General features: G+C 40.1%; 1 protein-coding gene across 1 annotated transcript; it reads right to left on the reverse strand.

Moving 5' to 3' along the window:
* Window positions 1-11865: 11865 nt before the first annotated feature.
* LOC306896232 (uncharacterized protein) lies at window positions 11866-16638 on the reverse strand. Its single transcript, XM_079460035.1, has 4 exons — window positions 16615-16638; window positions 16096-16248; window positions 14151-15750; window positions 11866-13990 (listed from the first exon to the last, which is right to left on the reverse strand). Exons 2-4 carry the CDS (start codon window positions 16101-16103, stop codon window positions 13985-13987), a joined length of 1614 nt encoding a protein of 537 aa, XP_079316161.1. The 5' UTR covers window positions 16104-16248; window positions 16615-16638; the 3' UTR covers window positions 11866-13984.
* Window positions 16639-17089: the final 451 nt, after the last annotated feature.

The following is a 17089-nucleotide window of genomic DNA, read 5'->3' on the forward strand; positions in this document are numbered from 1 at the left end:
GAGTGTGCCCGGGACTGTGGGGGTGTGCCCCTTCAGGGAGGGGTGCTCAAAATTCCAAAAGAAATTAGAGGCTCCTCTTCTGCACCCTCACAGGGCCGCTTTGCAATCTCCGCCGCCACCGGCGTTTCGGGGATTGGCGGTCTCAAAAATGCTAAATGTTCGGTCGTCTCCTGCCATTCAGGACGCCGAATGTCTGGCATCCCCCCAACTAGAGAAGGTGTCAACACTGATACCCCTTTCAGAGAAGCTGGCAGCGTGGAAACTACTGCCAGGTATCTCTCCATGGGTAGAAATAACTATTGCCAAAGGCTACAGTATTCAATTTGCATATCGCCCTCCGAGTTTCAACGGAGTGGTCTCCACTTCCGTCCAACCGGAGCGAGCACATCTGTTGACACAAGAATTACAAGCTCTGCTGTACACAGGGGCCATTTCTAGTTCCCAAGAAGGATGGGGGGTTGCGTCCAATTCTAGATCTTCGCGGAATAAACCGCTACCTAAAGACACACAAGTTCAAAATGTTGACAATCAAGATGATTGTGTCTCAAATTCAGTGTCACGACTGGCTTGTGACGATCGATCTCCAAAACGCATACTTTCACATAGAGATCTTGCCACAACACAGGAAATTCCTGAGGTTCGCTTTCGGGGGCGAAGCTTACTAGTATCGGGTTCTTCCATTCGGCCTAGCCTTGTCACCCCGCACATACACAAAGTGCATGGATGCAGCTCTGGCTCCTCTGCGACTCCAGGGCATCCGCATTTTGAATTACATAGAAGACTGGCTGATTTTAGCTCAGTCTCAGGAGCTAGCGCTTCAACATCGGGATGTCGTCATAGTTCATCTCGAGACTCGGGTTAAGACTCAACGTCAAAAAGAGCGTTCTTTCCCCTACACAGAATACAACGTATCTGGGGGTTATATGGGACTCGATCGCAATGCAGGCACAACTGTCACCTGCACGTGTCGAATCCATTCAGAGCACCCTGATGAGCATCAGGTTAGGCCAGAGAGTGACATATCATCACTTTCAAAGAGTTCTAGGTCTCATGGCAGTGGCTTCTACAGTAATACCTCTGGGCCTCCTGCATATGAGACCGTTTCAGTTGTGGCTCAGAGCCAGGGGGTTTCATCCAAGGGCCAACCCCCAGAGGCACATAAGGGTGACGCGCCAGGGGCTTCGCACCCTTTCTATGTGGTTCAGACCTCGGTTTCTGACTCTAGGTCCCACTCTCGGTCCGTGTTGTCGTCGACAGGATGTTCCCTCACGGGTTGGGGTGCGGTTTTAGATGGCCGTCCAGCCCAAGGGATCTGGAGAGGTCATCTTCTCGATTGGCACATCAATTGCCTCGAAATGATGGCTGTATTTCTGGCCCTGAAATACTTCCTCCGGCAGTTAGGAGGCTACCATGTCCTAGTGCGGATGGACAACACTTCAGTAGTCTCGTACATAAATCACCAGGGTGGGCTACGGTCGCGCCACCTGAACAAATTGGCCCAGCAGATCCTGCCCTGGGCAGAGGGCAAATTCCTGTCCCTCAGAGCGATTCACATCCCGGGGCATATGAATGTGGGAGCAGACTTGCTGTCCAGACAAGCTGTGACGAACGGGGAATGGAAACTCCACCCCGAGATAGTCAGACAAATCTGGGAAAGATTTTACAAAGCAGAGGTGGACCTCTTTGCTACACAGGGGACAGCACATTGTCCCCTCTACTTCTCTCTGAGTCATCAAGCTCCCCTGGGTCTGGACGCTATGGCCCATGCATGGCCCAGACTGCGTCTTTACGCATATCCTCCGATAGCTCTGCTCCCGGGAGTCCTAGCGAAGGTCCGTCAACAGGGGTATCGCCTCTTATTGATAGCTCCCCGTTGGCCAACCAGAATTTGGTTTTCGGACCTAATATCCCTCCTCGACGACACGCAATGGGCGATCCCAGTCAGGAGAGATCTTTTGTCTCAGGCACAGGGGACAGTGTTTCATCCCCATCCCGAGCTGTGGAACCTCCATGTCTGGCCCCTGAAGGGCACCAGCTGAGAGGTTCAGGGCTTCCGCCCGATGTAATAGAGACTATTTTAAGTGCTAGGGCTCCCTCCACTAGAAGGAGCTACGCCCTTAGATAGAGCGTTTTTGAAAGATGGTGCATGATACACCATGCAGACCCAATTCACTGCCAGATTGTTTCAGTTTCTGCAAGAGAAACTGTCCTCAGGGACAAGCCCCGGTACTCTCAGGGTTTATGTGGCCGCTATTCCGGCTTGCCATGCCCTGATTGATGGGGTTTCTGTGGGAAAACACCCTTTAGTCGCCCGCTTTATTCGTGGAGCGAGGCGGCTAATGCCTCCTTCTAGATGGACTATTCCGTCATGGGACTTAGCAATAGTGCTCGTGGGTCTGGTTAGCGCCCCTTTTGAACCTATGGAGTCAGCACCTATCAGGCTTCTGACCTTTAAGATGGTTTTTCTAATGGCAATCACCTCTCTGAAGAGAATTGGAGATTTGCAGGCGCTCTCGACCTCACCGTCCTGCTTAATTTTTGCCCCTGGGATGGTCAAAGCTATTCTGCATCCTCACCCGAGTTATCTGCCTAAAGTTCCGTTCTCCACCGTGCATCCGGTTGTTCTTGAGGCCTTCTGTCCTCCGCCGTTCACGACGTCAGAGCAGGAACGATTACACCTACTGTGTCCAGTACGTGCTCTTCAGAATTACATCCACCGCACTAGCCAGTGACGTAAATCAGAGCAGCTTTTCATATGTTATGGGAGCCGCAACAAAGTTGCTGTTTAGCACTGTTAGCACTGTTTTTGCAGGGTTAACCCCGCAATGCAGTGCCAAATGCGTGATGAGTGAAACGAAGCGAGGGTAGAATGATACGACCAGACGCTTTGCAACAGACACCCAATCAAAAACTGCACAACGCTTACCACATTTCACAAGCTGTGCACAGTCACAGAAACGCTGTGCACTGTGTAAACAATCCTTTGAGTTTCTTTATTTATTTGAGCCTTAGGATGCTTAAAACAGCCCAAAAAGTTTTGTGAGGCGTCATTTTTCCTTGCATGCGGAACAACAAGGTATTCGGTTCTTTAAAGTGACCACGCAATTTTTTTTCAGTCTGCTTGACGCTGCAGTATTTATCCAATCGTGACAGTTGGCACTGCAAATTTGCAAATAAGAATGTTAACCCAGGATTTAATGATGTACAGTGTGACATGTCAGGTTATCTCTTAACCCCTAGTAAAATACAAGCAGTGTGAAACAGATAACCCAGGATTCTGTTTACCTGGGGTTAAGAATAACCCGGGGTTAACAATTTCAAATGTGAAATGCCCTTAAGTGTACGTACATTATATAGTAATAGAATAGAACTCCCAAGTGATAAAGGTAAACAAAGAGAGCACTACAGTGGTCCCAGGCTTACATGAGAAAGTGGGTGAGAAAATGATGCTATAGACAGGAAACTGTAAGACTTTATGTGAGTCTTAAGGCAACAAAGAATTAACAAGACCGCAACATTTGTTTGTTGTTTTTCTCTAATCCTTTACATAGTTTTATTTCAAACCCTAAATAGTTAACACACTTGCTTACTTAGGGGCACAGCAGGCATTATAAATAAGGGGCATTTGCCCATCCCATTTTTGGGAAACAATTACTATATTATATGAGAATGTTGGCCACCATGTGCAAAAATAATAAAACTGGATGCATTTAGCAACGACTTTAAACCAGAGGCCTCTGAAAAAACAATGTTTGATTGCCACTATCCATAATTCCTTTCCTTAAACTAGGATTCTGTACAGCTATAGAGAAACGGATTAGTCATTTTAACCCTCTGAGCAGAAATGCAATAAAAACACAGTCATATGTAACTCCTCGATGAAAAGCCACCAAAGCTTAATGAAACCTTCATTATGAGTGCATTATAGGCACTTCATCAGAAGAACTGAAAACTGAAGAGGGGTTCACTATTAAATAGAAACTCCCCTTGTCAAAGGGGATGTGATTGTCCTCCAATAATTGTAATTCAGCAATAAGGAGCTTACAGCTCTTGTTATCCGCATGATAGAGGAGTGAACATGAAGTGCACCATGGGGAGAGCAATACAAGAGATTATCGTTTGAGAGGGTTCTCCACTCCCCCTCTTGCATAACCTAACATTGGCTTCAGGTCAGCCATCTCTAATTTTAGTCTCGTTTTTTGGAGTGGATAAAAGTAAGCTGGCTTTTCCTCGTAGAGTTAGAGTAATGAACATTACGGCCTGGTTGACTAACACGCTAAAGGACGCCTCAACAGCGACCACCAAGAGGGTTTGAAGGCTAATGTCTGATTGAGAAGGATTTTACAGGCCTTTACGTCTGGAGAGGTCTCCTCTAGTTACAACATTGTTATAAATTGTGATATACAGCAATGTGAAAGACTGAGAGAATGCAAATACCATGAAAGTTGCAAAAACCTGGCTTATTCCATTATATATTCATTTTTTAACTGATTTTAAAATACAAGTTTAACATTAGCATTGTTGTTTAAACATACTGTAAATATTAACCTATTTTCCCTTCACTATTCGAAATCTGCAAAATTATATCTTGTTATTTTGATCAGTTTGACCTGTTTCAGTTTGCTGCAAATAAAAACAAATAAAAATGTTTTCATTTGTAATTTTGAAGAAATTTCACCAGTTCACCAGTTAATTTAATGCACTTAAAAAGGGTCAATTTAAAACTGAAAATATTCTTTAAATAAAAAAGAAAATATTAGATTTATTTAATGTGGAAGTGTGTGATTTTTTTCTGTGCTTAAGGCTGACTGCATTCATTAAGTTCACACCACAAAATGAATCATCCGTAGTGAGGGTTGTATACAAGTTTTATACGGCACTGGCACAATATGTATTCCAGATGTTTTGTAAAACCTTGCAAGACTCTTTGACAACTGCGGCTTGTGTGCGGCAGACTGTCAGAAGGCACACGCCTTCTCATACGCTTCTCTCTAAAATGTTTCTATGAATCTATTAATGAAATGCAGTCATATTCCACGTATATGCCGCCAAGGCAAAAGCGTGTTTCTGTTCACATATATCCACATTAGTTCATATCCTGTCAGTTTCTTTCAAGCACAACAAAGCAGATATAATGATATGCACCTGGAACTCCACAGACTCCCTGTTAGGATCAATTGGCGGGAACTGATAAATTAGGGTGGGATCTAAACCAGTCATGACATTAAATGATTCCTTTCACATTGACGTCATGGACACAAAGTCATTTTTTATTTGGAGCACGTCTTGTGGCTGAAATTCACCGCAATAAAGGCAGGGAAGCATCTGAGCGAAGCAGAGGGAAAGAAGCAGTGACAGCCGCCCTCTCGAACGCCCCCTTAGAATTCATTCCTACATGTCTGGGCTTTGCGTGCGCCCTGTTTACAATCACACAGACCATGTGGTGGCTTCTTCTAAGGCCACAGACAGCCCTTAAACACGAGAACGTCCTGCAAGACTTCCAAATCACATTTCTTTATAAATGTGGACATAAATCTCCTCCAGCCAGTCTGTGAACTCTTGGCATTCGGTTGTTCGCTTTTAAGATTACAATATGCGGCTTGCATCACCCCACTTTAACCGCTCTTGAAAGGCCACGGTGGAAAAGTTTTTGAAACCCTTATCCTCAATGACAAAACAATAATGAAATAAGAAACACTGTATCCTTTTTCAACAAGGAAGCCACAATAACGTGGGTCCTTTCTCATAGATTATATCCTTAGAGGGGAGCATATAGGGAAGCACAGATGTTGACATCGTTTGTGCTAGGTTAAGATAGACTCTAAAGCCCTTTGTTTCCTTCAAATCTCTTTCGTTATTGTATTTTTCCACACTTTTCTCCCGCACTAGCTTTAGGCATCGCCCCCTCCGATCGGGTGCTTTGGCCCTGGCCAGCCGGGCCGTGCTGAAAAGCCTTTGGATTGTGACTAGAGCTCCAGGGGGTCTTTTGGCCAACCATGGCCTGGGAAAAGAACTGCATTGTGGGGATCAGCAGGCAGCCCCGGCTGCCTCCGCGGCCTTCGTCCAACATGAATAGCGTGAGTGCCAGGGTTAAGGGTCACCCCACTTCTGCAGTCCCCCACTGGGCTTTCACCATACCTGTCCTATCCCTTTCAGTGCATCTGGTCAAGAGGGGAAGAAAACTAGACAGAAAGATCATAAGGAAATGAGCCGCTGGACACTAAGTGTAATTTGTCCAGCAAAGCTAATTCAAATTTTCCAATTTGGCCTTTTCAACATGTTCAAAAAAAGATTATTCACAAGGGTTTATGCGTTTGTGCACAGTTAGAGATTCTAAACGTCTAACCAGAATATATGAATCAAAATCCTGTTTTTGCATTAGGCGATTTAGCAACCAGAAGCAACTGTTTCTAAATCATAAGGTTTTAATAACTTATTAGTAGTGTAAATAATCAAATTGATGTAGACACAACCATTATTATGGGAATAAATTTGTGATCGTGTTTTGTAGTTCAGCTGATTTACTGCTTCTAATAATAAAAGTAATAACTACTGCTGTCATGATATCAGATTTTCACTACAAGGTTATCACGTTCAAATTAATTCACAAAAACGATAGTATCGCAATATTAATATAAATACATAAATCATGATACTGGTCAAATTAATCTTTAATGTTGTTTATGTTTCCTAAATATTTTTGGCCAATGAATCATACTCAAAATATGAGTGTAGGGAGGTAGAGAGAGAAAGTTTTTAACCATTCTGTCTTTTGCAGCAAATTGTAACGGGTGCTGAATTTTTTCAACATTCTTTGGGCTATGTGTAATATTAACACAACTTTAATAATTATTGTTCACAGTATATCACAGTTATTGTCAATATACTGGCACCCCTAAATAAAGGAACTTGTTCATAAAAATCGAAACAAAATAACAAGACAGACGACAAATTCAAGAGCTTTGTCCAGCATAGATTTCAATTCAGATACGTCTATTTTATTGATGAGTGTAAAAAACTACATTTTAATTTAAGATATATAAACAATCCGGGGATTCAGAGACAAAGCTAGTTAAACATGAACAAAATAGCAATACATAAAGGGGTTTAGGGGTTAAGCAGGCATTAATCCCAGGTTTTTTCCCAGACATGAACACATCCAACTGATATGTCATCAGTAACCCCTGAAATAAGCAATAATTAGAGTTTTATACACAATAGCCATCATGGTCACTATTGCGATTAACAGGATTAAACAAAACTTTGATAGATACTGCAGACAAGTAAAAGAAAATGACAGACGTGTATAAAACAATGACAACAGGACAATCCAACACGACACCGCCCCTGCCCCCTGTGTTTTGCTCTAGTGGTTGACGTGTGAAAGGGTCGTCTTTGTGCACATCACGCAAGTATGTTGTTTCATCACGAGACTGGATGCCTGAAGACACAGAATGTCAAACATTCTGTCATGCTTTAAGCCATATCTCTCCTTCACCTTCTTATCTTGACATCGTGCTTTAGCACCAGGCGGTTCCCAGCCTCATGCCCACATGTCTTATCAGCCAGCAGAACATAAACATCTCAGTGAAAGCCAGGGAATGAAGCACGAAGATTACGTACGAATAATCTTTCACCTCGTATGCGTTTGCATTTCAGCAAAAGCTTTGCTTTGTGTTATCATGAAGCACACTTGGCTATGTATTTCCCTATAGGCTAACACAAAATAAGCAGAAGGCATTTATATATTATGTAAAGCTACGTGATATTTGAAATGCCAGTTATATAAATCTATATACTTACCCAAAGAAAATCATGAAAAACCTGGCCGCACGTTTTATGATCTGACCTCGAGGCTTAAATACAAAGCACTTCAAAACAAGCCTCAGTACCCCAGATCAGAGCCTTCTGCCTCCGTCACGGCAGTGAGGGGCTGTCAGTGGTGATGTACTGCCATGAACCCTGCACCCTGACCCCACATGACAAGTACATTAACCTCTTCAGAGATGCACCACTCCAGCCCTTAAAACTATGACCCTAAAGCCCCTCTCGTGGCCACAGGAGGTCCCTCAGTTTCTCTCGATACTCCGCATGATCACTGCATTGTCTGTGCCCATTCTTTGTGTGCATTGCCAAATAACGTTCGACTGGCCGTCTATGATGCTGCTTACCCCCGTTCCAGTCGAGACATGGGGAGATGCTCTGTTGTGCCCAGCATGAGTGCTCTCTCAGCAGGATGGTGAGAGCAGCTCGACTGGGGTTCGCAGGTACTTTTCATCCCGCCTGCAGGCGAATCTCAGCGCCCTGCTGCTGAAAATTAGTCGGCGACTGGCCTCTCTTTCTGCTGGTGTCAGACGTGGGCCCCTGATGAGAGATTTGTTGATATGATAACTTGATTAGACCTCCGGCATGCGGTGGCGGAGAACGAGAGCGACTGTGCTCTTACTCCTTAACCTCTCCTCAGGAGACTACAATTACGACTGGTAATTGATTTATTGGGTATTCTGTTTAAAGAACTGAAGACGTTTTTCTTACAATTATAATGATATCAGATATTTTCTTTTAAAAACTCAATTGACATGTTTTTAACGTTAATTTAGTCTTTTGGGACGAATCAATTCACGTTTCTTCACTCAAAACAATGTTGGGTTGTTTTCAACCTTGGGTCAAAAAGGGACAAACCCAGCAGTTGGGTTAAATTAAGCCGGAACATTTTTGTATTTGACCCTACAATCCAACAACATGTTAGAACAGCCCAGAATTTGAGTGTTTGATATACTAAATCCATGTGATGCACATGCAAAACAATATTTTATTGTGTCATTATCATTGAAGAAGTTGGTCAAGATCTTTTAGGCCTGCATTCTGCAGTACATTCTTTTATACATTTTATAGACAAGCCTTTTAAGTATAAATTCTTAAAAGTTATAGTTATCCCCATGTTCCTTCTTGCCTATTCAGAAGCATGCACTCCGAGGGCTTCATTCCTTTCCTTCAAATCGAAACCTCTGAAATAATTCAATTAATCAATTTAAGCTTTGCATCTGAAATGCCTCTTTGTCGATGCGATTTGCATCATAAAAACTAAACTCTGATGCAGCCGGGCCTTTGAAGAGTTTTTGTTTCTTTTCATTTCGCCATGGCTAGATAAAATATACATGCATTATATGGCCAACACTATGGCTGCAAAATGCCACTTTGCATCACCATGGCAATTCTGGATGGCCCCTCTGGAACTGGAACCATCAATGAATGTTTACTTGCTTCCTTCAATTTAGAAAAACTTGTGGGTCAGTACCCTTCAAATCGTACATTATTATCATGCCAATGGCAGGTTTCGATTTATTTAGCCAGGCATATTAGTATAAATTAAACTCATTTAAGATGTTCAAAAAGTGTAGAACATGTTACATCACAAGTTAAAAAGTTACATTTTACTGTAGCAATGTTACAAATTGTCATACACAGGAGTGTAGGCTAATGTATTATTGTACTGTACATTGCTGTTGGCAATTTGAAGTCATCAGGCCATTGAAGTCTGATACTACTAGTAACTACAGGGACATACTAAAACACTTAACATGAAAAACGCTTAACATGGCTTTGAGACGACAAGTGAAAACCAAATTTCTGTCAAACCTTCCTTGTAATAAACACAAGCTGCTGTCAAAAGAACGAGCCCTTAATTTACAGATGAAGAAAATAATTGTACGTTATACGAGTGTACATTATATTAAGTCCATTATAAGGAAACAGCTTAACCTGGCTTAACATAATGCGAATAACAGTGAACAGGCAAAATCTAACTATTCAAAAATATTTTCATCACTGATATCAAGCATGAACATGTTCCATGTTCTCAGTTTGTCACTGCTTTAAGCCATGTTCGGTCATTTTCTTATAATGGTTTTAAAGGGGAAAATGCTTAAAGTGAAACTTAGCTCGTTCAGATCACATGTACATAGTGTGCGTGTTTAGCCAATTCTGTCTTTTAATATCACTAAATCCATTAAACCATTTTAATCATGTTCTTATAGGAATATGCTTTAACCAAACACTTTGCATGTTGCGTTCCGACTAAGGGCTCAAAAGTTTGCCTATTCAAAGAATGCCTTATTTACAAGTTGTGTAGAAAATCTATTCTTTTAATATCACTACTTGTAGCATTAAGCTGTTTCCTTATATCAGACTACTATGGTAGAGAAAGTGCTTTACGTGAGATTATTCACTTTTTCGGTAAAAGAAGGATTCAGTCTTTTGACAGCAGCTAGTGTTTATTACAATGAAGGTTTGACAGAATTTTCGTTTTCACCGATCTCTTTTTACGTACCTTAAGCTACATTAGGCGATTTCTCATGTTAAGCATTTTAGAATGTCCCCTAAAAACACTTTGTGTTTTTGTCTCCAATATGGCCACTAATTTGTATCTAAATACTGAATTAGAATCAGATCTGTTCTTGAAGTTTTATTATTGGCTTTGACCAAAAAACGACCAAAACACTTCTCCTTTGAAAGTCTTAAAGATTTTATTGTTAAAGTGACATGAGATTAATGCCACGTTCAGCATCGACTGACCTTTCTCCCATCCAGAGGATCACACACTTTTTCTATTACTAACTTGCACGTGGCTGTGAAGCAGCATGCCATAAACGATCGCACATGGCTGTCTGTACCTCACATTTATATTCTCTGTGATTTATGTAATTTAAGTGTTATCACAAGCAATAGGACAAAATACTGAATGAAATGTAGGCAGTCGCAACCACCAGTTTTAGCCTACACACCTTTTATACACAGCGCCATCTAGCGGTGTGTTTCCCCTGTAGACTACTTAGTGTAAGTTTTTATAACTCTGAACGTATGAAGTAGTTGTCGTCTTACAATTAAATCAGTATTCATTTGCTTTAAAAGAATACAACAAGTGAAAATGATTGTTTAGATGATCCAACATAAAGAAATATACAATAAAATTGTTAAATTCCTGTATTGCTTTGAACTGAAATGTTCGTTTATACTATATTATCATTACTATACTATAGCATACCACAATTTGCTACAGTTTTTTATAGCAAATACAATATTACACTAAAGTTTTTCGTGTGGGATTTCACAAATAATAAAATAATGTGGCAATACTGACATCTGCTGGCTGAAAATAGGAAAGCCGTGCAAACGAAGGTTTCACATAAAATTGGTATTTATGAACGAAGGAAGTGTTCTTATTTATAAATGTCACACCCATGAAACTGCTTGAAAAGCATTTTGTATGTTAACCATGTATGTGATCTTGTGCAATACTGTGCAATGTGTCAAAATTGTGAAGTTTTTGCAATTTTACCTTTCAAGTTTCGAAATGTACATCTTCTGAAATGAACATGCATATCACATTTACAATTTAGGCTAGCATAGGCTTTTCAACAACAAATTACAAATTAGGAAAACTATCTGTTCCATGCATTAAATCAGTCATAAGAAGTCAACATTTACACGATTTAAATAAAGAGTTAGAGAACAAAATCTCCTTTTATGAATAAAATAAATAGTCGGTAAATGCCTATGAAATAGTAAAGTCCACATACAAGTGTCTTTAGTTTCAGCCTCTGACTCTGTTTGATCAGCCAGAGTTATTAAACGTCTTCCATTGCTGTGGAATCGTAAACGTCAGAGTGGTATCAGTAACATGGCTTGTATCGTCTGAAGCCTCGCTACATTTTGACCGCTACACAAACCAAGTTACACTAGCACATTCACAGCCCTCTGCCCAGTTAACCCTGACACTTTCCAGTTTTAGAATAATAATATTGCCCCATCTGCCTATTATGACCGAATAATTGATGTACACACATTTGATAGCCCCATTCATTTCAAGCCAATACGTTTATTACAAACTTATGTTCAATTATTACCACCAGAAAATTCACATTATATTCATATAAATAGATTAGTCTATGTGGAAATGGATTTGTAAGGGTGGTTCCACTATAGTGGTTCATGCTATAGGGATGCTGAAATGACTAAAGAAATGTTAACAGCAAGATGGTATTAAACTGTGTATTTCTTGTGAATTTCCACCCTTTTGCAACGGAAATAGGCACAGTGATTATAGCTATATTATTTTTAATATTAACACTAAACCAACACTAGTCTGCAGGTTTGTAAATGAAAGTATTAAATAACAGACATGTAAAATGGTTACAAAGTAAATGCATAACATTGTAAAAAATACAATTAACAGTTTCCAAATGTATGTGATATAACATGAGATGATAGAAAAGAAAAGAAAGTATTGACGAAGTAGGAGAGCCAGAGCTCTGCGACAGCGAGGAGACAAGAAAAAAAGCCATGAGCTTATCTTACATTCCCTTTTTATCCTTCCCTTGACCATGTGACTAAACTAACATGATACATTCAAATTGACCAATCAGGGCCACCTTCAATACCCAACTGTACTGGACCTTCAATAAACAAACATCTTGGACAATATTGGTGATCACAGTATCAGCTCCCCTGTGATCTTTAGAAGAGCAAATGGGGACTTTTGGGAAGAAAGAGTGGGTTGTGGGACAGCAATAAATTCCTGTTATTTTTTCCAACCCCACTAATGGATCTAATCCTTAACTGGTGCAAAATACAGTGTATCATAGACCACACCAGGCACATCTGTAATGTATCTGTTTGATTTACACTCATTGGCCACCAGATGGTATTGTGAGCAAATGAAGCCTCTAAAAATTAACCCTTTTGTGAACCACTTGGCTAAAAAGCTTCAAAGCTTCATGAAGCTTCATCTCGTCACCACTACGTCTCCACAGACTGCAGACGAGTGAGTTTCCAACAAAATGTATTTATTATAGATCCAAACACAGGCTAGGAAGACACTAAAATTACATTTGTGACACAACCAAGAAGGGGAGAACAGAGTCCATGTTATGAGGGGATCGCTGAGGTGAGGGAGCGTGGAGGATCATGGGAGATTGAGTCCCATCGGAAATGCAGGGGAAACATTCACGGAAAAAGATGAGACTGTGAAAGTATCTCTCTGCAATGCTACCATCTGGCACGGCCTATTAAATGCATGGAATCTTCATAGCCTTCCAGTCCAGTTTACCATCTTGTGTTGTAATCCTCATTCATCAGGTCAAAAATAGTGAACCTTCCAGTAGTCTAGTGCACTCTTAGGAGAGAGGGCAGTAGGTATGATGCACGTTATCTCCTCTAATTCCTTATAGAGCTATAGTCTCTGTCTCAACGACTGGTTTTAGTACAATGGATTTGGTATATGAAAAATGGGTTAGGTTTACCTGGTTGTGAAGTCGTTCTCTATGCTGGAGAGAGCAGTGTAGTGAAAATGTGAACTTGGCCAGCACTGCAGTACAGAAGATTTCTATCACCAGCATCGTAGAGTAATATATCATGAGCGTCTTACATGATGAGAACCTGTGAGTGGGTGTGGCTCTTGAGATAGACGGTTGATGGCGGCCGGTGTAGTTGACACTGCTAAGTGTGGTGGGAAAAAGTGTGGTTGTTTTTGTAGTCCTGCTTGCTGTTGTGTTAGGAATCAATACAGTTGTAGTCACAGAAATTGTGGCGATTGTTGTTTGTGTGGATGTTGTAGTTGTAATCAACGTGGTTGTCAGAGAAGTTGTTGTCGGATGTATTGTAGTTGTGGGGGCTGACGTAGTTGTGGTCGGTAGTGAGGTTGTGAGTAGAGTGCTTGGTATGGTGGTGACGACTGTAGTTTGTTTGGCTGTCTGTGGTTTAGTAATTGCTGTTGATGTTGGTGTAGTTGTTGTCTGTAACATAGTGGTTGTAGTTGACGGTGCTGTTGTAGTTGTTAAAAGTGTTGCCATAGTTGGTGGTGTTGTTGTTAAGACCGTTGTTGTAGTTGGTTGAGTTGTTGTTATGACTGTTGTTGTTGTAGTTGGTGGTGGTGCTGTTGTTGTTGTTATGACTGTTGTTGTAGCTGGTGGTGGTGCTGTTGTTGTTATGACTGTTGTTGTAGCTAATCGTGGTGCTGTTGTTGTTGTTATGACTGTTGTTGTAGCTAATGGTGGTGCTGTTGTTGTTATGACTGTTGTTGTAGCTGGTGGTGGTGTTGTTGTTGTTATGACTGTTGTTGTAGCTAATGGTGGTGCTGTTGTTGTTATGACTGTTGTTGTAGCTAATGGTGGTGCTGTTGTTGTTATGACTGTTGTTGTAGCTGGTGGTGGTGTTGTTGTTGTTATGACTGTTGTTGTAGCTAATGGTGGTGCTGTTGTTGTTATGACTGTTGTTGTAGCTAATGGTGGTGCTGTTGTGGTAAACACAGTTGTTGGTGCCACTGTTAAGACTGTTGTTGTTGTCGGTTGCGCTGTTGTTGAGAAAGTTGTGGTAGGCATGGTAGTGGCAAAGTATGGGGTTGTTGTGTGACATATCAATTCATCTTCTGTTAGCAATAAGAGAGCTCGATTATGCAGCTCTATAGGCGACTCGCAAAGTTCTTGAGATTTTGATTTGATCTTTTCCTTGTTGTTGACCATCCATTCATAAAAAGGCAACAGGTTACAGTCACAGTGCCACGGATTATGGTTCAGGTAAACTTTACTTAGTTCTGGAAGATTGCTAAAAACATCATCAGGAAGGATTCTGAGACTATTATTTTCTAGTCTGAGGCTCGAAAGAGTCTTAATTTTTTCAAAGTCCTCTGCTTTCAATGATTGTATCATGTTGTTCTGAAGATAAAGATCAGACAACTTCTCGAGACCTTCAAAAAATTCACCTGATAAGTTCAAGAAGTGGTTTGAGGAGAGGTCTAACTTCTTTAGCTTCGTAAGGGGACTAAAAACTCCAGTTGCTATATGAGAGAGATTATTAAGGCTTATATTCAAATTAGTCAGTTTGGGCATTTCTCCAAAGAGAACGGTGGGGAGACTGGTGAGCTGATTGTTATTCAGAGTTAGAGTCTTCATTCCAGAGAAACCAACAAACAGCTCTTTGGGTAGTTCCGTTAAAAGATTACTGTCCAAATACAGTTTTGCCAATTTACTTTTGTGTGGAAACAAATTTGATTGGATAGATGAGATTTTGTTGCCATTCAAAGCTACTTCTGTCATATTCGGGAAGTCATCAAAAATCCCATCGGGCATTGTGTTTAGCTGGTTCTCATAGATTCTGAAAATCTGCAGTTTTTTAAGATGTGCAAAAAGAGACTTTGATACTGAAGTAAGGCTGTTCTTTCCAAGATGAAGGGTTTTGAGATTCACCAAATTGTCGAATGTTCCCTCTTCGATAGAGGTGATCTCATTCATATTTAGACCCAAATATTCAAGATTCTGTAAATCGTCAAATAAACCTTTTTCAAGGGTCTGAATTTTGTTACTTTTCAAAATAAGTTTTTTGAGGTTGATGAGATCTTTAAAAACGCCAACAGGTAATGAAGTCACTTGGGTGCTAGATATCTCAATGGCTGTGATATCAGATAAACCCTCAAAGGCTCCGACCTCTACAGTCTGAGTTGGGGTACCTATAAATTCGATTTTTTTTACTTGAGGGTTTTTAGAAAAGGCACCTTTTGGTAGGATAGTAATCTGACTGTTGACAAAATATATTTCATCGGCTCCATCTTTCAGTTTTTCTGGCACTGCTGTGACGGTTTGGTCATACACGTCTTTGTTTTTGCACTCCTCACTTGTTTTGCAGACCAGTTGATGGCTCCAGTGCAGATGCAAAAGTATGCAAATGAATACAAGTGCACTTTTAAAAGAAGGATACCTGTTTAAGAACAAATGTATTATTTATTTATTTATTTATGATGATTAGTATTATTATTTATAACATTTATTAGTTTTTTTAATTGATACAGCAGGTATCCAATATGGACATCGATCACATGGTGAAACTAATTGCTTTGGTCTTAATGTTTATTATTGTAATATAACTCTTACCATTTCTTATTAATTACTTTTAATTGATTACACTTTATTATTATAGCTGAGACCAAAATAACACATTTGTAAGATAAATGTTTTTCTCCTCCACAATGTCTGAAATAACAGCCTGTTATATTTAATATGTTCTTGACCTGCATGGAGTCAAATGAAAAACAATTTCTCTTACCTGATCATTTCTGTTTAAATTTTACGTTCCATTCAGAATACTGTTTCCAACAGAAAATATCGAAGGACGCAGTTTGTTGCTCTTATCTATAAATTACTCTGTGCACGTCTTTACTGTGAGGCTGTAAAGCAGCAGTTAGGGGGTGGACGTTTTCTGTTGAAAGAGATAAGAAATTGGAAGCAGCAAGTATGTTCTTCAAAGTACAAAATCAATTATAAATTATTTATTTGTTAATCTGTGTGTCCCAAATTCTCAAAGTTCTTCAAATGTTTCCACAGTCATACAGTATCTTAGAAATTGCAAGCCTGTACTTAAGCTATAGATTTAGAGTATTTGTGACCCTGGACAACAAAACCAGTCTTATGGGTTAATTTTGCTAAATTGAGATTTATACATTTTACAAGCTTTCAACTGATGTATAGTTCTGAATCTGATGGTGCAAAAAATCTAAATATTGAAGTTATTCATCATAGGCGCTGTAGCAAGCCATTGCTAAGAAAAACACATTTGTTGCCTTACCGCTGTAACAACGTTGTAGAGAGTAGATGAACCCGAAGTCAGAAATTCCCAAATCGTGGGAAGCAACGAGGCAAGTTCGTGGGCGTGTTTGTGGCTATTTTTGTCAGCAATTTGATAGCACATTATAATAACCGCATGCTATTAATCGTTATTTACGTATTAGTAAACAGTTATTTCATCATTTATAAAGCATGGTCCCCACATTAACATACATCAGGAAGCAGTTATAAATACAGATATGAATGCATAAACGGGTCTATAAAGTGTTTAATAATTATATTTTCATTCTTCATTAATGATAAGTTTATAATTTCTAAATTAAACAAATCAAACACAAATACAATACAAATACAAAACAGTTATTTAGGAATTGTCACTGCTTCATAAGATCATTTAAAAGGTGGTAAATTATTAATAAATTATTTCAATGAACATTTATACATATTATTATGTAGTAATGTAGTTACTACATGAG

Source organism: Barbatula barbatula (assembly GCF_947034865.1).
Source record: "Barbatula barbatula genome assembly, chromosome: 7".
NCBI classification, from domain to species: Eukaryota; Metazoa; Chordata; class Actinopteri; order Cypriniformes; family Nemacheilidae; genus Barbatula; species Barbatula barbatula.